This window comes from Plecotus auritus (assembly GCF_963455305.1).
Source record: "Plecotus auritus genome assembly, chromosome: 7".
Lineage (NCBI taxonomy): Eukaryota > Metazoa > Chordata > Mammalia > Chiroptera > Vespertilionidae > Plecotus > Plecotus auritus.
Window position 1 is genome coordinate 88,198,041 of NC_137774.1, and position 21,666 is coordinate 88,219,706.

A 21,666-nucleotide genomic window follows, 5' to 3' on the forward strand; every position below is an offset into this window, starting at 1 on the left:
TCCGCAGGCCCATGCTCTATCCACTGATCCAAACCAGTTAGGGATGTGACTACGCATTTTTTGAAAAACAAGTGAAATCCTAATTAACACATTAAACTTGAAACTTTGAAGTATGAAGTAAAAATGATTTAACTGGAGCTCACATTTCTTGACTCTAGCTCAAGGTACACGCAGTCATTTAACATTATAACAAAGCCAAGTTCATATATACTTTTATTACTAAAGTTCCTAATTATATCAGTGTTTCAAGTGCTCTGATTTCCAGACACCTGTAGGCTTTAGAGTCAAGCTGGATAAATACCTGTGTGATTTCAGTCTGGATTTCCACCCAAAACTAATTAGCAGTTCTTCAGAAATGTGACTTTAACTGGGTCTGTTTAATCAAAGTTTTCCATTATGAATCCTCCTTTGCAAGTTAATTTCTACTAGTAACAAATCTCACAGAGAAGTCCTCAGACAATCTGAGTCAGTCCAACTGAAATAAAGGATCAGGCTCTGGTAGTAAATGCACTCAAAGGAAAAGAGCACGGGTGAGAAATTCTGCCCCATTAGGAAAAGTGGAAAGTACAGATGGTTGGTTAGTCACCTGGACTCCCCTGTACTAACACAACCAGTTACTCCAAATCAGGTCATGCAAAGCAGATGAAACCACCAGGCGTAGCTCTAACAAAAGCTCTAATTTTAAAGGCGTGGCACTGGGATCAATTCCTCTTCTTCCAGAAATCAGTATACATTTTCGCTACCCACAGTTTATATTTTTGTATACAATTTTGTTATCTTCATTGTAAACTCCAAATCCTCCACCAAGTTTAATACCACCATACTAGATTTTCAGAGAGAAGAGGAGATTTCCATTCCTTACAAGTAATACCTACTCAGTTCAATTTGCATAAAAACTTTAAAACCTCGTAAGGCATTCCTATATAAGCCATTCTTACCAGCAAGTTTAGAATCTACCTGGCTGAACTCCTGAAATAATCTCGAATTCCTTTATTCTTCCCTCAAATGCTATTCTTCTGTGGCTAGAAGCAATTTCAATAGGATGCATCTTTATCTGGGAAATTCTGCCCTTAGATAAATGGATTTTTGTCACCTAAAATTCAGTTAGGAAGGAGACTCCAGAATTTAGTTTGATAATCCATCCTGTTGTCTGTTAATCAGAAGAGTTCATATAATCCCAAAATTCCTCCTAGTTCAATTAATCCTGTATCCTCTGGTTCAGTTCATACTGGAGACACAAAGGACAGACTAATGCAGTGGTCGGCAAACTCATTAGTCAACAGAGCGGCAAACCGCTGCTAGCGAGCCGCATGTGGCTCGCGAGCCGCAGTTTGCCGACCACTGGACTAATGGACTAAATGGAGATTTAGAAATATCCATTCATAACCAAATCTGAGAATTCTCTGAACTCTCATCAACTTTTCCTCATTGCCTCTCTATTTTTAAAACTGCCTTGTTCCCTCGGTGTTTTAAATTAAAAAATACTAAAATTTTAAAACATCCCTTATGGTCTAGAAGTTAGACATAATGAAAGAAAACTCAAAACACTAGAAAGAATTAAATTTTCCAAAAATGCTGCTGAGAAAGTCATAATTTGGCTAAAAGTCCTAGCAACACATCACTTCATTGTGTTCTCAGTTATTTCATTGTGACTTAGTCTCCTAATTAAGAGAATAAAGCTCCTTACAGAGAGGACCTGTACAACCTCTGTTTTGCTTTTCCCTCTCCCAAGTCTAAGTAGGAACAAGAAACTAACATGTCCCTATTAGTAAGAGCTAAAACTTTTTTATATAATGGCTGAGTGCTCACATAATGAGCAAACAATTCTGTGTAGGACAAATATAGGCCTGCGGGGGGGGGGGGGGGGAGAGGGGTCAGAAAGACATGTACTCTTTTGTGTAACAGTTAACTTGTTCCTTTATTTTTTAAAAAAATATTTGTATATATCTTTATTTATTTCAGGGAGAGGCAGGGAGAGGGAGAAAGAGATAGAAACATCAGTGATGAGAGAGAATCATCAATTGGCTGTCTCTTGCACGCCCCCTACTGAGGATCAAGCCCACAGTCAGACATGTGCCCTGATTTCCTGGTTCAAGGGTCAATGCTCAACCCACTGAACCAAACTGGCCAGGCTACTTGTTCCTTTCTTTATTTGTTTAAACCCCTTTAGAAATTAAGGAGAGTATTCAAATTTGTCATATAAAAAAAATGCAACCATTTTATAAGACAGTTGTCAGCTCAGCATCTTCTAAGTCATTCACTCTCACAGTAAAAAGATTAGTTGCCTTCAATGGATTCTCAGGGACAGGGGGGATATCCTATTATTTCCTGTTCACTAAGGAGTAACATCTTCCCATAATTATAGGAAAGCTGTGCATTTAGATGCCTGCTCAGAAAGTACCATTTCCTAATAAAATGCAAAAGTAATCCACTCTCACCTAGTCAAATATAAAGACTAGATTCTCAGCTCCTACTGCCCTCTTTCATCTGTAACTCTTGTCATAAGAACTCATGCAGTAAGAGGCACTAAGCAACAATCCATTAATTTAGAAATTCTCCTTAAGGCCAATTCTCATCTCAAAGTCCTCTCCCAGCCAAGATGGTCAGGTTCAGTTACTTTATCTGATAAGAGGCAAAGATAGGGAAAAAATAATTGTAATGTATGCAAGCATCTATCAAGATAGAAAAGCAATGGCAAATATCCTTAGCACAAGTTTTTGAACAGATACTATGGCCATTTAACACTCACCTGTCACCCTTTACCCATGATAACACAACAGATGGCATTTGTTTGGGCTAACACAACTAAGCCGTGCTTCTTTCTCCTACTAGGAATGCATATCACTCCTCTCCTTTAAGTGTCTTCCCAGAGCCATTCAGTTAGACTCCAAATCTAAATTACCTTCCGACCTAGTATGGTCTTCCTTTTCGGACCTCAACAGCATTATATATCTCTGCGTTAGTCACACTTTTTAAAAAATATATATTTTATTGATTTCAGAGAGGAAGGGAGAGGGAGAGAGATATATAAATATCAATGATGAGAGAGAATCATTGATCAGCTACCTCCTCCACCTCCCCTACTGGGGATCAAGGCCACAACCCAGGCATGTGCCATGACTGAGAATCAAACCATGACCTCCTGGTTCTTAGGTCGACAGTCAACCACTGAACCAAACCCCAGACCATTAGTCACCATTTTAAAGAAACATGGAACTCAGAGGAAGAGGCCTGAGAAACCTCTCATTTTACAGATGGGCAGGAACAGACCATGAATTGTTCAGGGTTTCATAGCAGCACATGTGACTCCAGGAACATTACAAATGAAAAGTATTAGAGCTTTATCTCAATTATCAACTGCTTCCCTTTCCATTAGAAAAATAACACTTTGATTTGGATAGTATATTTTGGCATCAACATTGAAGATAAGAAAGACCACTTGTTTTTAAATCCCTTACAATGGCCAAAATCTGATACATTTTTCCTTCTCCCTGATTCATAACAGGGAGTCAATATAATTACTTTTCAAATATTTTAACTAAAACAAGGATAAGTTTGATTTCTCTAGCACAAAAGAGCTGATCATTAGGACCAATAGCTACTCAAATTTGAGACATACAGTCCTAGCCTTCTTTATGACCATAAACCATTTTACCAGAGGACAATGTAGAAAGGAAAGTTTTGAGGACAGAGAATAGAAAAGTCAGGGTCTGGGAATAAGAGTGTCAAGGATTAGGAACCATGGCTTAGTGTAGGCTCAGAATTAAATTGTATATTTATTTTTATTTTATTTTTTATTTATTTAATTTGCCTGAAAGGGTAAGAAGCTTCTGCTTACCCTGTTAGGAGGGAGGACCTGGGGGAGAGGCGGTGGTTACACTGCAACCTGTCCACTGGGAAAAAATTACTTTTCTCATATATCTCACACACAAGGCATGACTTGGGAGTCACAAATACCACAGGAACATCACCGTTTATGGAACATAGCCCTTCTTCCCCCACCCCACTCTGTCTGGAAAAATAAGTTAATAAAAATAAAAACCATCATCCAAATGTGTTTGCTTTCAAACTTTCCAGCTTTCTCTGTTCTCTGAACTTGGTATTTTATTCAGTTTCTTCTTGTGCCTTCATAGGCTATTTCTATGACCAAAATCACTTTCTCTGACCAACTACTCAAGTAATTTCTAGAACCCCTACATTGTAGATCCCCTACATTCTATGACCTGGAGTTCTCTTTCCCTTCACGCGTAATCCTCTTCTCAGTCAAGAAAGGCAGAACATACAGAGATAATAAGCAAGCCAAAGAAATCTGGGTCTAAACCCTGGCTCAGTTCAATCCCTCACTGCTAAGTGGCCTGAGACAAGCCACTTTATCTCGTTGAGCCCCAGCTTTCCCATCTGTACAGTAATCCTATTACCTACTAGCTATGATTATTGTGAGAATTACAGATTATATCGCACAAACTGTTATTGAATGACTATAACATGGCATGCATTAGATAAATGTTAATAATCCTATATAATAAAAGCCTAATATGCTAAGTGTCCGACCATTTGTTCGACCGTTTGACCGGTCACTATGATGCGCACTGACCACCAGGGGCAGACGCTCTGACTGGAAGGTTAGCTTGCTGCTGGGGTCTGGCCGATTGGGACTGGGCGAGATGCACGGACACGCCCTGAAGCCCTCCTGCAGTCCCTCCCCGCCCCCATCATGCACCAGTAGGGTCCCTCAGCCTGGCCTGGGCCCTCTCACAATCCGGGGGCCCTCAGGGGATGTCAGAGAGCCAGTTCTGGCCTGATCCTCGCAGGCCAGGCTGAGGGACACCATCAGTGCACAAATATGTGCACCGGGCCTCTAGTTACTAAGATAACTGCGAACTGGCATTTCATACCAGGACACGTGTTCCTTTAGAAAAGCTGCCCTGTACGTCAAGTCTGGGGACACTCCCTGAGATTCTTCTGAGTCTATGTTGAAATCTATCACTTTAGATGTCTTCTCAGGAGTATATTCTTTATTACCCATCAGGTTGAACTAGAATTTATTGAAGCTTTTGGTCCTTCTAAACTTTAACTAAAAATCATCACCAAAAAATATATTCTTGATGCTTTATACAAATTATTTCCAAACTGGCCTTACCACTACCAAACAGGAACTTTCTAAGACTACGAATTTGTGTGCCTCTTCCCCTAGAGATTAATTCATTAGGTCCTAGGGAGGGGCCAGGGATTTGTGTTTCAAAGAGGCTTATGATATGATTCTAATGACCTGTGAGGTTTTGGAACCACTGCTTTATATAATCCCAGATCTTCCCCCTCTGCAGAGAAACATGTGCAAACTAGAAATTACCTGTTTAGCTTCTAATTAGAGCACCTGCTCTGTTTCCTTCAAGTGGTAGTCAACCCCACCCAGTAGTCCCGCCAAAGACAAACAAAACACACCCAGGACACAGGTAACCCAGCAGGCACTAAAGCCTCTGGGTTTGTGCAGAAAAACTGCTATAAGCAGCTTTGTTTCTCATTATTAATCTATCTCATGTGGAGATTTCCACAGGCAGAAAGGCTCTCCAAATGCCAAGAGCTATGTTTTCTTGTGGATCATTGAAACCTAATTATTAACAGACCAGTAAGCCTCACAACCAGACTTTCCTAAAGTCAGAAGATCAGAAAGATAGTCTTGAATTATGGGCTACAGGGAGCAACTAAGGATCCAAAAGGCAAATTCATTTCTTCACTGCTGCTCTCCCATATGCCACAATACCTGAGCTTCCCAGGAAGATCTAAACCTCTGCAAGGCACTGCTTGCATGTAGATAACCATTTTTCGCACCTCGGAGCCTTTAGATACATGGTGTATGTGATCAAATCGGCCTGTTCTGTTTGTCCTAATTATGAGGGTATATCCCCTACCAGTTGGTCTACCTTGACTACCATCAAGATTTCAGTTAGTCTGCCTGCCCTTGAATGCCAATCGCAGCAGCATTGAACTTTGTTACACAGAGCACATCTGACTAAAAGGGTACCATGCTGACGTTTAAAATCATAACAAAAAACACTGAGCTTGGTTTGGTATACTGTTTCAGAAGCAAGCACAAAGCTCTGCAGGGCAGCCTTCCAGCATCCCACACGGATATCTTCTCCACCTGTTAGGAAGAACCACGGAGGAACAGGTACCTAAGGAAGGGATTTTTCAGCCATAGGAAAGAACAAAGCCAAGCTTCCTCACCTGTCTGAGTCCCTTTGGCATCTTCTTTCTCTTCCCAAGGTGCTGGCAGAGATTGCGGTCATTTTCTCGATCTGAGCTGTAGTGATGTGGGTGGCTGAGGCGGCTCTTCTTGGAATGAAAGGACAAGCCGTTGGTAAGTGCTTCTCGTTTCTTCTTGGTCAGAGGGGTCTGGCGTTTCTCCATACGTTCCTGAGGCTTAAGTGCTACATCTTTCTGTAGAAGAGAAGGGAAGGGAAGGGAAGTGGTGGTTATATAAGTATCTAGGGTCACACTCAAAATATAGGCTAAATGAGTTTACTAAAAGGGAGGGTGGGGAGGACAGGAAAGTGGGATATGAGAATACTAAAAACTAAGAAACTTGGCTCTCAATTTTTCTTAGTTCCTAATGCCACCACAAATATATCCTCTCTATTCTTATTGGGCAAAAAAAAGTCAACTAAGCACAAAGTACCTGTCCATTAAATGTGATTTCACTGCTCCTGGGACAGTGGCTTTCTATTTGATTCTGTGCTGGGTCCAGCACACAATATTCCCCAAGGAGGCTTAATACACTCACTTCCCAAGAAGGTACATCAATTATGTTTTGGAAAAAAAAAGTACTAAGTGCATGCACTATTCAAAAACAGCAGCCTAAGACTGAACATCCCAGGGCCAGGTGGATGTGAGCCAGCAAGAAGGAAACTGTCAATTCATACGATTAAGATGTTTCCTTAATGCATTATATTTTCACCACAAGTTCCTCTGAGCATCCGTAATTCCCATCTTCATTGCAAAATGTAACAATATTATCACCAAGATCAAAAGCAACTTTTCATTTATTCCTGCGTGTGGTTGGGGGTGGAGGAAAAGGTAATAGAAGGGTAATGGATGTTCTGGAATAAAAAGTAGCATCTGTAGAAACTACAGGCAAGAATTTGAGGCCACACAACCTGGTAAATTATATGTCTGCAGGCAGCTCAGGATATACTGAGATTCCAAAAGACCTGGGTTTGAGCCCTGACACATTATACATTATGAGACTTGGAGTAAGTCACTGCAGTTATGAGCCCATGTGTGAAATGGGCTCAATGATGACCTGATTCCAAAAATATGAACGTCTTTTAATCCCTGAGAAATGTTGTCACATGAAACACTAAAATTAAAAATATTTGGCACTGTCTGGACTGATGTCACAGTGGTTAAAGCATCAGCCCCTGCACCGAAGAGTCACAGATTCAATTCCCAGTCAAGGTCAGGTACCTGGGTTGCAGGTTCAATCCCTGGCCCAGGTTGGGGTGCATGCTGGAGACAATCAATAGATGCCTTTATCTCTCTGTCTCTGTCTCTCTCTGTTTCTCTCTCTCCACCCTCTCAATCCCACCCTTCTACCCTCTCTAAAAATCAATGGAAAACACATCCTTGGGTGAAGATTAACATAAAAAAAATTGGCACTATATCATTTGTAAATGATTGGATATGAAACTCCTCATCCCCACCTAATTTCTCTGTGTCTATAATCCTAAATGTACATTTAAAAATAATATAAAACCAAAGCAAAAATTTCCCTTCTCAAAATTCCACTCTTTCCTCTCTGTCATAGGCATTTTTTTATATTATTAAATTTACTGGGGTGACATTGGGCAACATAATCAGATAGGTTTAAGGCAGGGGTGGGCAAATTTTTTGATTCGAGGGCCACAATGGGTTCTTAAACTGGACCGGAGGGCCGGAACAAAAGCATGGATGGAGTGTTTGTGTGAACTAATATAAATTCAAAGTAAAGGAGCGGAGGGGAGAGCAAGAGAACCGGATACAACAGCCGGATCCGGCCCGCGGGCCGTAGTTTGCCCAAGGCTGGTTTAAGGTGTGGGTTTCAATGATAGCCAATATTCTTCAAGCAGTTATCTATTGTACTGCTTCTACTACTATATCCCAACACTCCCCACTTGACTTACACAGACCTCCTCAATAACTTTTCCCAGATAAGCCACACAACAATTGTTTGGGACCTCGGACCTTTATGACTACTTTGCCTTGGCCTCAAAAGACCTCCCTTCCATAGCTCTCTCTTTTCTAGTTCGAGGACTTTTTGTAGTGCTGCCTATTCAGGGAGACCTTGATATAGTACAAAAGCAATCTTCTCAAGTTTTCACTCATTTAACAAATATATTTTGGGCACCTAGTATATACCAAGTGCAAACTCATCACTATAGTGCTAAGAAAACAATTTTGGGGGGGAAAATCCCCAACTCATGGAGCTTAGAATTTAGAAAACAAATACTAATCAGATCACAAAAATGTGTAATTGTCAACTGAACTAACTGCTCTAAAGAAAAAGTAAAGGGTACTAAAATTGGGGGAAATAGGCTAGTCCAGAGGAGGGGGTTGTGGCTGAAAATATGAGTGCCATTTGATCTAGATTTGAAAGTCTGAGCAGAGAGAAAAGATTGTGCAAAGGTCCAGAGGCAGCTGGTAGCATGATTCCTTGCAAGGACAAGGGCAGGGAGTAAGTAGTGTTTATCTCAGTAACCCCAGAGCTTCACATACAGAGTCAGGCCAATAATAGGTGGTACATATATTTATACTTGCTAAATAAATAAAAAATAGGACAAAATATCCAAACCTACAAACCACAATAATATATATAGAGAGAAGCCTAAGCAACCATTATGACCAGTCGACCGAATGGGTCGACTGTTCGCTATGATGCACACTGACCACTAGGGGGCAGATGCCCAATGCAGGAGCTGCCCCCTGGTGGTCAGTGTGCTCCCACAGCCAACCTCTCACAGTCCCACCCCCCGGCCGGCCGGCCCCTATCAGCCCTGATTGGGACTGGGTAAGACGGCCCTGAACAATGGCCAGGACGAGGGACCCCATTTGTGCACAAATTTGTGCACCAGACCTCTAGTGATTTAATAATATCCCAGGCTGCCTCTAACACAGAGTAAAGCAAGCTAGAAAAGTTGATTAAAGCAGAAAACCAAAAAACCTAGCAGGCAATGATGGCACACAAGAAGGATCACAGAAAATAGCAAGAAGCCCCAAAAAAGAAGAAAAGCCTTATCCTTGGAGCAAAAAGATACCAAAGATAACAATCTTATAAGGCAAATGAGCACCTCTGGTCTAAGATCTAGCTGCTATCACTACCGATGATTTACCCTCTGCCATTGAAAAGGCAGGCCTCCTGATGCAATGAGAATGTGGTGAGACCTGTTAAGGGGAGGAGTTGAAATCAAAGCAAGTGTTCATGGCCATTGACTTCACAGTCTCAGAACCTTGTACACTATGCCTAACACCTGTTAAATGTTCAATAAAGACTGCTATATTTAGTCCTTTGCCCAGTGTCCACTACCAGCCAGCTATGTCAGACAATTGCTCAGCTCAGTGCTTAGTCTCACATGTAATCATGATAGTCAGCTATCATGAAAATACAATGCTAGCAGAAGCAGCCAGGTGAGCTCCATCATGGACCACTTCTATATAATATGATTAAATTGTACACTTCTAAGAATAATATATAAACTCTATACAGGGCAAAACACACACACACACCTCCTTTCTTTGTGATATAACCCGTCTATTGCCCTGCATCACATGCATGTGGAGTATCAGATTAATAAACAAATAATATTTAATAATGTATCAACTGGGCTTTTAAAAAAATTATGTCTTTTTCTTTAGAGACCAAATCTTTCATACCAAAAGTGCTCCAAAGTATATTGAAAATTATGTGCAATTCCATACAAATGTGAATTAATATTTGAGAGTATGTATAATTTTTTTCCAAATTCATTTTATTCTCATGTAGCTTATTAATCAAGGCATTCTCACTGTACTGCAGAACAACTACACAGAACAAATAGACTCCATGCTGTGACATTAGCTTGTAAGAGACCTGTTGAAGTCTTAGCAGCAGCAGTACAATCATCTTAGCTCCAATTAATATTGAGATTTTCAACTCTGGAAGGTGAGGGGAGGTAAGGGGAAGAGAGACCAGAACAAAGTGTGTGTAGAGTAGAGGCTTAACAGGTAAAGAAGAAATGAACAGTGTTTTAAAGGTTTTTAGTATATAAGAAGTTTACATTTTCAAAGACTAGAGATGATCTTTATCCTTTCAAAGGTATAGTTATTGTTTATAAATTACTATATAGGCCCTTTAGTACAATTCCTGAGTAAAAAAGGCCATTATTTCTTTATTCCCTCTATAAACATTTACTGACTGCTTACTATGCATACATTAAAATAATCATTTAATTTTCATTGACTGTCCTGGGGCAAAAAAATGACAAAAACTTTCCACTATAAACAATGAGAATAAAAGACAAATAGATTTATTATAAAGGCAATCAGCCTTTAAAAGTCTAAAGAGCTGTGCATATGGTTACATACATGTGTATACATAAACATATAAACAATTTTCAATCTTTTTCTTCTTGTGGCACATATAAACTAATCACTAAAATTCCACAGCACAGCAAAACACATGAAATAGAAAATAGGTATAATTTTGATTCATTCACACCAGACGGCTATTGTTTTGGCTGTTATCATTTTTTATTTGGCAATCTAAGGGAAAAGTGGTCAGTGTCCCTGACTAAATAGGAAGATATCACATGTTTTATGGCACACTGATTGAAAACTGCTGATATATTATACACACACACACACACACATATATGTGTGTGTGTATGTATATATATATATGTGTGTGTGTGTGTATATATATCCACAAACCCACCACCAACAAACTATTAGCAACTAATTTAAGAATTTCCTTAAAGAAACATAGGCAGTCTATAAAATAATGCTACATACAATATGTGGAGTAAAACTGTCTAGTTTGTAAAATAATTTTTTAGGATCAATAAAAGAGATTTCCAAAGGCGTGATTATTTATTAGTCTACCATGACCTAAGCTAGTGATTCTCAACGAAAATTAATATCCTTCAGAATTACCTTCATTGCTCTTTGAAAATAAGAGGACTATGCCCCATACTCATCAAGGAAAGCATTTATCAAACAAGCACTAGGAGGGAATGTAAAGGAGGGCAGAGGGATAAAAGAGAGATCAGGAAAAATGCTTTAAGGCATTCATTTGACAATCACAGTAGAAGCAAGCAAGCAAGAAAGAAAGCCAGCGAGCTAACAACAGAAAGCTGGCTGTGAGGTCAAAAGATTTAGACGTATTTACTGGCAAAAGAGGAGGTAAATATGTAAGCCATGCACAACAGATGGGAATAAGTTTCATGAATATTTGTGATATTTCGGTCACTGGTGGGCAAGGTCACAGCAATGCATATGCTGAGAGTCTCAGAGACCAACTAACCAAAATAAGTGATCTTGCTCTTGACTTCCCTTATCCCAAATTCCAATCTTCTGCTAAAGGTTTCCTCTGCCACTCCTGAATTTTAAAATGAGATGGTTCAGTGCTGTGCAAACTGGGAAGAGTAACAAATTGCCAATGAAACACTATGTGGGCTGCAGGGCTCCATTTGCTGATTACAGATGAAGCCAGAGACAAGAGAAAATGACAGCATGATTTGTCTGCCTTGTATGAAATGGGTTTTAGAAAAAGTCTCCATTTAACTTTCCAACCAAACTAATCTAAGGGCAGCCCATCAGTTACAGAGCATCTGTGGTATGTATGCCTTCATGTGCCCAAGTGTACTCATACTGTGAAAGAGGGGTGCAATTTATATAGAACCTCTTCTATTAGTTATCTGATCTTAGGGACTTATACAGAAAATAACAAAGAAGACAAAGTGGGGGGAGTGCTGTGCCTGTCACCATCAAATGCACTATTGGTTGTGTGTGTACTGTCATTTTAGTCTATCAAATCCTTTGTTGGTTTATTGCATTATATTTGTACTGCTTTGAATGCTTCTACAAACACTGATTCCATACTTCTCCCAAATGCAAAAGAAGTGAAAAGGTTTACAATGATCATACAAAGTAAAAAACTAAAAAAAAAAAAAAATTTTAAAAAAAATATACAGCTCTTTTAAAACTTCAAACTTGCATGGATATATTTACATTGGTGCCCCCACTTTAGACTTTTGAATATATGGACTTATTGACAGGCTTTCAGGACCTAAAGTTTTCAGTATGTAGAGGAGACTACGTTACAAACTAAATAACCAGTATGGCATTCAAAAGATAATATCTCATGTTCACATCTTTTAAAAATAAACATCAAATTAGCAACTATGTGCCAGATACTTTGTCACCTGTTAAAAATATTCTAAGAAAGTATCACTGAACTCAGGCTGCTTAATGATGGTAACAAGCAAATCAGTGAGATATTTTAATACTAAAGTGGGTTAGGTGAGGAGCAAAGAAGGTGTTCTCTACTGCTACCTTCCACTGCATTAAAATCGCAACTCTGTATTGGCAAAAAGATAGAAAAACCAACCAATCCAACAAAAGAGAGAGTCTAGAAATAGACCACACACACATATATATACACACACACAACTGTTTTTCAGCAAAAATGCAAAAGCAGTTCTGGGGAGAAATGATACATCTTTTTAACAAATGTTGATGGAACAAGTAGATATCCACATGCAAAAAAATTAATTTTATCTATATCTCAATCTAATTAGAAAAATTAACTCAAAATATATCAAAAATCTAAATGTAAAACCTAAAATTATAAGACTTGTAGATGAGAATATGGAAGAAAACTTTTGTAACCTTATGTTTGACAATAATTTCTTAGCTATTATACCAAAAAGCACAATCCATAAAAGAACAAATTGATAAATTACACTTTATCAAAAATTAAAATTTCTACTCTTCAAAATACACTGTTAAAAAATGAAGAGATATGCTATATAACTGAAAAAATCTTGTAAAGTGTCTATCTAAAAAATTATATCTAGACTATATTTTTTAAATTATCAAAAGTAGATAAAAGAAAGCAAACCAATTTTTAAATGGGCAAAATTTTTATCTGAATAGATACTTAACTGAAAGGGACATATAGATGGCGAATTAACACATGAAAAGGTGTTTAACATCAGTAGTCCTTAGGAAAATGCAAATCAAAACCACATGAGATATCACTACATACAGATCAGAATAGCTAAAGTCAAAAAGAATGACCATACCAAATGTGGGCAAGGACGTGGAGGAACTTTCATACACTACAGGTAGGAATGTAAAAGTATAGCCACCTTGAAAAACAGTTTGGCCATTATTTTCAAAGTTCTAAGTTCAGCTTATATGCATATATGCATAGCCCACAGGCAGACAATAGTGCAAGGGAGGTCTGGAGAGGGGAAGGGTGAAGGGGGGGTCAATGTAGGGGAAAGGAGGACATCAGTAATATTTTCAACAATAAAGATAAATAAATAAAAATGTTCTAAGTTTGCCTACCATATGACCCAACCATTCTGCTGCTACACAGTTCTGCAAAGAAATAAAAGCACATGTCCACAAAAAGATGAATGTTCATGTCAGCTTTACTTATTACTAGAGGCCCGGTGCACGAATTCGTGCATGGATGGGGTCCCTCGGCCTAGCCAGTGATCAGGGCCAATGGGGGGTGGGGAGGTCTGGCCAGCCGGCCGGGGGAGGGACTGCAGGAGGTTGGCCAGCTGGCTGGGGAGGGACCATGGGAAGTTGGCCGGCCAGGGGGAGGGATAGCAGGAAGTTGGCCAGCTGCGGGAGGTTGGCTGTGGGAGCGCACTGACCACCCAGGGGCAGCTCCTGTGTTGAGCGTCTGCCCCCTGGTGATCAGTGCACGTCAAAGCAACTGGTCAACTGGTTGTTCGGTCATTCAGTTGCTTAGGCTTTTATATATATAGATAGCCTAAAACAGGGAACAATTCAAATGCACATCAATAGATGAATAAGCAGTCATGTAACTCAATTCAGTATTACTCGGCAATTTATACTATAATGTAAATAAATCTCAAAATAATTATGCTGAGTAAAAGAAATCAGAAAAAATATTACATTCTGTATGATTCTATTTATATAAAACTCTAGGAAATGTAAGATAATCAATAGTAACAGAAAGCAGATTAGTGGTTCCTTGGTAGAGACAAAAAGAGAAGATTACAGGGGATATGAGGAAACTTTTGGGGTGAAGTACATATTCACTGTCTTGACTGTGGCAATGGTTTCATGGGTGTAAACACATGTCAAAACTTATCAAATTTTACACTTTTAATTCATATGGTTTACTAATATGTCAATTATGCATCAACAGAGCTATTTTTAAAATGGCAACCCTTGCTATCATGCAAAACTTCATGTTATTATTACCAATAACAAAAGAGACTCATTTTTCAGGTTCCTGAAACAAAAGGATGACCACATTCTGGCCTTAGCCCATAGTGGGCAATGCAGTTTCCCCTGGAGAAAACGCAGTTATGAACATTAATGTTTCTGTCAGACTGAGAAGCAGTGCACATGGTCTTCATAGCATTTTCAGCGACGAGCTCACATGGGTGCCTATTTTCTTCACTTCTAACAGTCAGTGCTCAGTTATGCAGAAGCTAACCTTTCATAAAGTTTTCCTACCTTTCTTTCAAGTGTTCTGGTTACTGTTTGATCACAACCTCTCTCATGAACACTTTAACCAAAAAGCAAAGGGACAAAACAAATAATTTTTTACTGCCCTCAACTTTAAAAAATTGAAGCAGATTAATGAAATATACTTAATACCTGATCCACAGGACATAAGGGAATCCACTGGGGAGAAGACAACAGATTAAAGAGAGATATCGAAACCAAGTACAGATAAATTGTGTATATAAAAACTTCTGTCAAAGGTGGAGTGTGATTGTCAGAAGAGAGGAGCAAAAACACAAAAGGAACACAAAACCAGATCCTGAGAAGCCCTCCTAAATTCCGCTGTGGGATGAGATCACAAGTGTCAGTTTAAGTGAGATTTTTGCACACTCTGTGAAGTGAAAACGACCCAGCAGTCTCCCATTCCCATAGACAATTGAGAGTTGGCTGCTGTTAGACTTTACCACGCTCAAAGTGGCTGAGTCCCTGGCAACCAGATGCTATTGCTTAAAACAGTTTAGGCTCTCAGCCCTGAAGGATTCCTAAAATTGGATTAGAGTCCCTCCAGATAATCTGAGAAATACAGCATGACGAAAAGGAAACGTGAAAAAGAAATTAACTGCATAACAGCAACATTCTGAAAATTGAGCAAAGCATGACTGAGGCAGAAAATCTCATCAGCAAGGGCTCAAGGGCAGCAACATACACAAAGGGTGAGTGGAAAAAGTGAAAGTACCCACACAACAGAGGAGAGCACAATGGAAGCCAGAAGAGAAAGTGAGCACCAAGCAATTCTCAGACCTTTCAGAGGGCAGGCAGGAACATGGGCTGCTACCTCAAGAGAGGCAAGCAGAGTGCACGCATTTCTATTGCTTTCTCATCCATACAAATCTAATACACCTAGACTCTCGATTCCAATAATTACAGGCCATTGTTGTTCCTTGTGATTAAGTCCCTATCCCAGTGGTCGGCAAACTCATTAGTCAACAGAGCGGCAAACCGCGGCTCACGAGCCGCAGTTTGCCGACCACTGCACTAAGGTCACACATGCATTTGAGAGGATGCATAATTCTAATGATAGCCCCTTTTACTTAGCCATTATCCATTTTTCACTAAGCATTCCATGCAAAAGATGGGGAAAGAGTTAAGTGTACTTATTACACTCTAACAAAATAATGACTAATTGGATCTTCCCCCATATATTACTCCACAGGGATATGGGTATGACTTCATCACCATCCCTGAATTCCTAGCAGAGAACATTGTATGAGGTACACACTAAGCTGGTTTTGAACAAATGGATTAGGGAAATGAGAAGCCATGAATGTTTCTCTCAGTCTAGACTAGCAGTGGTTCTCAACCTTTCTAATGCCGCGACCCTTTACTACAGTTCCTCATGTTGTGGTGACCCCCAACCATAAAATTATTTTCATTACTATTTCATAACTGTAATTTTGCTACTGTTATGAATCGTAATGTAAATATCTTGTTTTCCGATGGTCTTAGGCTCTACAGCAGGTTGAGAACCACGAGCAGGGTCGCCTAAGACCACGGGAAAACACAGATATTTACATTACGATTAGTAATTGTAATGCAAAACCATTACTATTCCTCTAAATACAAAACAGGGGGAGAACAGATGCTTCAGGTGATATCATAAATCACTTTATTAAGTCCAAGAGAATAAAAAACAAAGAAGGGACTGGCTGGGAAAACGTTGGGTATTTCCGTCATTTTTGTGACTTTGTATCAATGCCAAATTATCACTTAACTGGGTCTCAGTATGTCCCTATTCATAAGAAAAAAAAAAAAAAATCAAGAATGGCTGATACTATTATACAGGTATTCTAGACAAGGATCCTGATTGGCCAGAAAAAAACTTCATATCCAGATTTTTTATGCAGATTAGTAAAAGGCACAAACTTGGCTTTTCTTCCCTTAAAATTTTCCCAACTTCTTCTCTTCCCCAGGTACCCACATATTACCACATCTTCATTTTAAATGATCAATGTCTCTAGAAGTATTCAGCAATTACCTCCCAATACTGTCGCAGTTTCTGTTAAGTGGTATGAACTGAATGGTTACTTCCCTGTGAGGTCCTGGAAGAGACAGGTACTCCAGCTTTCATTTGGAAATGGTGACCTTCTCTGGGCACACATTGGGCTTATAGGGTAAAACTATAGAAGAGGATGTATGCACCAGGAATCCAACCTATAATATGGATATCTGGCCCTAAGTGAATCTTTAATTTACTTGAGAAAAGATAACAGTGCATTCATTCATTTCGCTTTTCTAACCGAGTGAAATTAAATTAATCACAGGAGATAAGGATTAGGATTCTGAGCCATGGAAGAGTCCTCCATTCCTCTCTGCCATGCTATACCTCCTCATTCTTTCCCATAATCTTCCCCAAAAGAGAGGGGGGATACAGATGTAATTTCAGAATCTTACAAAGGGAGTGCACAAAGTAAGACCACTAATAGTTCCGCCTCTGCCCTTTAAGAAGTCAAATCTACATTAATGGGCAGCAGAGAGTACCTTGATGTTGACTTTAGTTAGGGCTGACTATGTCATAGAAGCTAGAAGTGAGGAACTACTTCTTAGAGAGGCCCATTTAAGAAAGCACAATCACACACACACACACACACACCCCATATAAAGAAGGCACATTCTGTCCACTCAGCAGACTGGAAATAACTTTATGAAAGGTAATTTAATGTTTAGAACTATTCAATGGCAGGAAAAGAAAATTCTCATAAAATTCAAACTATGTGACTGAATATAAATACATTTTTATACAGCACTATGGAAAGGGTATGTGGATTAGAGTCAGTTCCCTTATGGCTCATGTTTTCCAAATAGTTCAGATATGTTTCTTGAGAACTATGAAATAATTATTACTTCTGTAATAATTCTATAACTTCCTCCCAACTTCCCAGAAGCTGTAGTCAACCTCCCACTGGAGACAAGTAGGCACTCTTTTGTTAACCCAGCAGTGATGCAGAGACTCGACACACCCATGTGCACATACACATCCTCACACCACACAGATAATTGTTACATCCCTTCTCAAACTAATTTCAATTGGTTTCTCAAGGACAGACACCAATCTATTTCAATAGCTGTAATGGAGGGGCCTATTGCAGCAGTCCAGAGCAGCAGTCGCCAATCGGTGGTCTGCGGACCACTGGTGGTCCGTGAGATCCGAAAGGTTGGCGACCACTGCTCCAGAGGATGAACTCTTCAGTTTCTTCAACCTCTTCAGTGTTACTGTCCTAACGAGCTATTTAGCGCATATAAAATGCTCAACAAATGTAGCTTAGAATTCATTAATTCAGTAGAAGTTTTCTTCCATATAATACTTTCCAGACCTTTAAATATGTCTGTGAGATTTCTCTTTTATATAAGCACCCTTCAAGTTCTCTGTACCAACTGTTTTGGTTAGACAACTAGTCATGATTTGCTGAAAGGTCAGACCATTTCTGAATATAAAGCAAAGACTATGATTTTATATAACCATTAATATTTGTATGGCCACTTAAGAGTTGAAGGCATTTATAATACCTTTTAAAATCATCATCTCATCTGATCCTATCTAATAAAAGAGTAATATTCAAATTGACCATCACTCCAACACACAAGATGGCTGCCCCCAGGTGGACACAAGATGGCCACCACAAGATGGCCAGCAGGGGAGGGCAGTAGGGAGGGATCAAGCCTGCAGGGGAGGGCAGTTAGGGGTGACCAGGCCTGCAGGGGAGAGCAGTTGGGGGGAACCAGACCTGCAGGGAGGGCAATTAGGGGTGACCAGGCCTGCAGTTAGGGGAAAACAGGCTGGCAGGGGAGCAGTTAGGCATCAATCAGGCTGGCAGGGGAGTGGTTAGGGGATGATCAGGCTGGCAGGCAGAAGCGGTTAGGGGCAATCAGGAAGGCAGGCAGGCGAGCAGTTGGGAGCCAGCAGTCCTGGATTGTAAGAGGGATGTCCGACTGCCCATTTAGGCCTGATCTTACTGGGATCGGGTCTAAACGGGCAGTTGGAGATCCCTCGAGAGGTCCCAGATTGGAGAGGGTGCAGGCTGGGCTGAGGGACACACTCCCCCATGTACGAATTTTGTGCACCGGGCCTCTAGTTTCCTAATAACCCTATACAGCAGGCACCATCCTCTTCATTTTCTAAGTGAGGAAACTGAGGCTTAGTAAACAAGTTAACTTCCCAAAGTCAGACAATCAGCAACTGGCATACCTGGGGCCGCATGGCTCTAATTCTGCTCTCATTCCCTAACACCAGGTCATTATAGCCTTATTTTAAGTGTCAGGATTATGACCTTTTACTGGAAGAAAATTTTAAATTACGCTTTAGTATTCTCATTATAAGATCCCTTTTTTCACCTTCATTTCCCCTCCAAAGCATAGTTAGGGAAAGGCAATGCCTCTTATGTCAAATATCTGAAATCTTTTTGAAGGATTTAAATAAGAAATAAAAATCTAGACAGACATAAAAGCTTTGGCTTTTCTAGAAAACTGACAATCTTCACCATTTTATTTCAGAGGTGAAAAGTGGCAGAGAATGACACCTTTCTGACATTAAAAAACAAACAAACAAACAAAAAAAAAAAAACACAACTATATAAATGCTCCAGACCCCGAATTTCACATGTTCTGCTTATGTGGGTCAATAAATATTGATGAATAATGACAGGGGCTATAAATACCCACAGGTGCAAGAGGTAGAAATTCCTGTCCATATTGCAAATGCTCTATCACTGAATGAGACACTTATATGGTTTCATGAAAATTTTTCCAAATCTTGGAGCTTCTTCACACAGCTCTATCTTATGACTCTGCATACTCCCTTCTTCTCTTTCCTGTCACCCCTAGTCTTCTATTTCAGGTTTTATCCAGAAGAATTGTCTTTCCTTTAGCATCATATGGGTGAGAATAAATAGAGATAGATAGAGATAGAGACAGAGACAGAGACAGAGACAGAGACAGAGACAGAGACAGAGAGTTAGGTTTAAACCGAACATAGGAAAGTGTTTAAGATTTACCCACTGACCTGAAACACTGACCAAATAAACTCAAGCTATTCCAGCAGTGAGAGTAAATTAGACACTACAATTATAGTTGAGGAAGGAATAAGAACTGTCCTTTCCATTGGCTACTACCTTGCTTTGAAAGATGAAAGGGAGTGTCAGTTTGCATAAGGAAATCAGTTGCTAATCCTGCGGTAAAGATGTCCAGATTTTTACCCAGTTTCTTGAACAAGCCACAGGCTTGTCTGTATACCAAAGCTACCTATAGATAGATTTAGTGATGTTTAGGTACTTATTGGCCTATCAAACTTGATAATGAAATCAATCTCTCCCTTTAGAAGCTCTGGGTTAATGGCAAAGTTTATTAAACTGCAGGCAGTCATTCAGAAAAGATCAATAGAGACATGATTACAGAGTAACCAAAGGATTAAACACAAGATTTATCACAAAATTAAACTGAATTAAATGTTCTCTGATGGCACTTGAAATGCTGTCAATACTTTAAACTCATAATCCATGCTTTCTGTGTTTACTTAATAGGCAATAGGGATGTCTGATTTGAGGAAATGACTGTCATATAAAACCATAAGCCACGGAGAACCATACCCCATTCTCACCATCCCTAACACAGGCCCTACACATCGTCACAGGCATTTATCTCCAAAACTGTGTCTATAAATTACATATGTTAAACCATTTCCTTCTCTTCTCTCACACAGAAGCATGAGGTGTGTGACATTGGCCTTTGGTCCCATGAGGAAAGGGGGCTGGGAAATGTTATCTGGTTGTAAGAAAATCAACCCTTTCTCATCCTGGGAGGATTTATTGATGCCACCACAAGCTCAGCAAATTATATTCATAAAGGTGAACTCGCCATCACAGCCTCTGAAAGGTTACCACTGGCTAAACAAACTGGCAACATCTACACTCTTAGTCAGTATAGCAGTCGATAGACATGACAGCTGTTAGAACTGACATCAGTACCACAGTGAGAGAGAAAAGCTCTGCAGGACCTAAAAGGATAAAGGCCAGGCCTGCTGTGGGGATTGGGAGGGTGTGGGCAGGAGCAGATGGGCTGGTAGAGAAATCAGTTATGAGGCAAAAATTGACCCTGTGGTTTTAAACTATCCCTTGGATGACAGCATGTGAGAGATACTTTCTTTTTTCTCTATTTGCTATCATATTGCTACTAGTACACTTCATCCCACAAATGGCATCGCCCTGTTCTGATAGCCGGCAGGCCCCAGTGATTTCCGTAGTAATCCAATATGGCAGCTATTTTGTCAAGAGGGGAAGAGCTAGGTTGGAAACAAGATGCTGAGGTTGATACCACCCTGCAATTTTATCATCCCCTCTTCAGCATACTGATTTACACCGGAACAACCACTTTTCTTCTCAGGAGTTAACTAGCCTTACAACACCATTTAGGGCTATAGGTAGTTCCCAATATTTCTCAATTCCTCAGGGAACAAGAATGCCATCTGGCCTGCAGAAGAAAGGGACTCTGCAACCCACTTGAAAAGCTGAGGCTGAGGTACACAGAGCTAAAGCTTCTTATGTCAAGACTCCTTTATTGACAGAGATCCTATCAGTTTCTTAGATTATTGCCCAAAATAGAAACTTCATTCCAAGAAAATGACAGCACTTCACTGCTATCCATGGTTTTTATTCATTTCCCATTTCCTTCTCTGTGTCTTAGTTCAATCTAGTCCTGACACAGGTAGGTGCTCTGGTGGCAGTTAGATCTGGGTTTAAGGATTGGTGTACTACTTTGTGGCTTTGTGACCTTAAGCAAATCTCCCAGCCTGTTTAAACCTCCACTTGTACTCCTGGAATACAGGGATAGGGTTAGGAGGTTTAATGAACTCTATGGAAAATGCCCAGAGTGTTTCTTAGCAAACAGAAG

At 39.8% G+C, this 21,666-nt stretch overlaps 1 protein-coding gene across 2 annotated transcripts in view; it reads right to left on the bottom strand.

The window, feature by feature from the left end:
• AUTS2 (activator of transcription and developmental regulator AUTS2) overlaps positions 1–21,666 on the bottom strand; it is a 1,178,049-nt gene that overhangs the window by 836,729 nt on the left and 319,654 nt on the right. For both annotated transcript variants that reach the window (XM_080682460.1, XM_080682459.1), the window contains exon 2: positions 6,226–6,438. In XM_080682460.1, the coding sequence (XP_080538586.1) occupies positions 6,226–6,438 (213 nt within the window). The remainder of the gene's footprint in view (positions 1–6,225; positions 6,439–21,666) is intronic.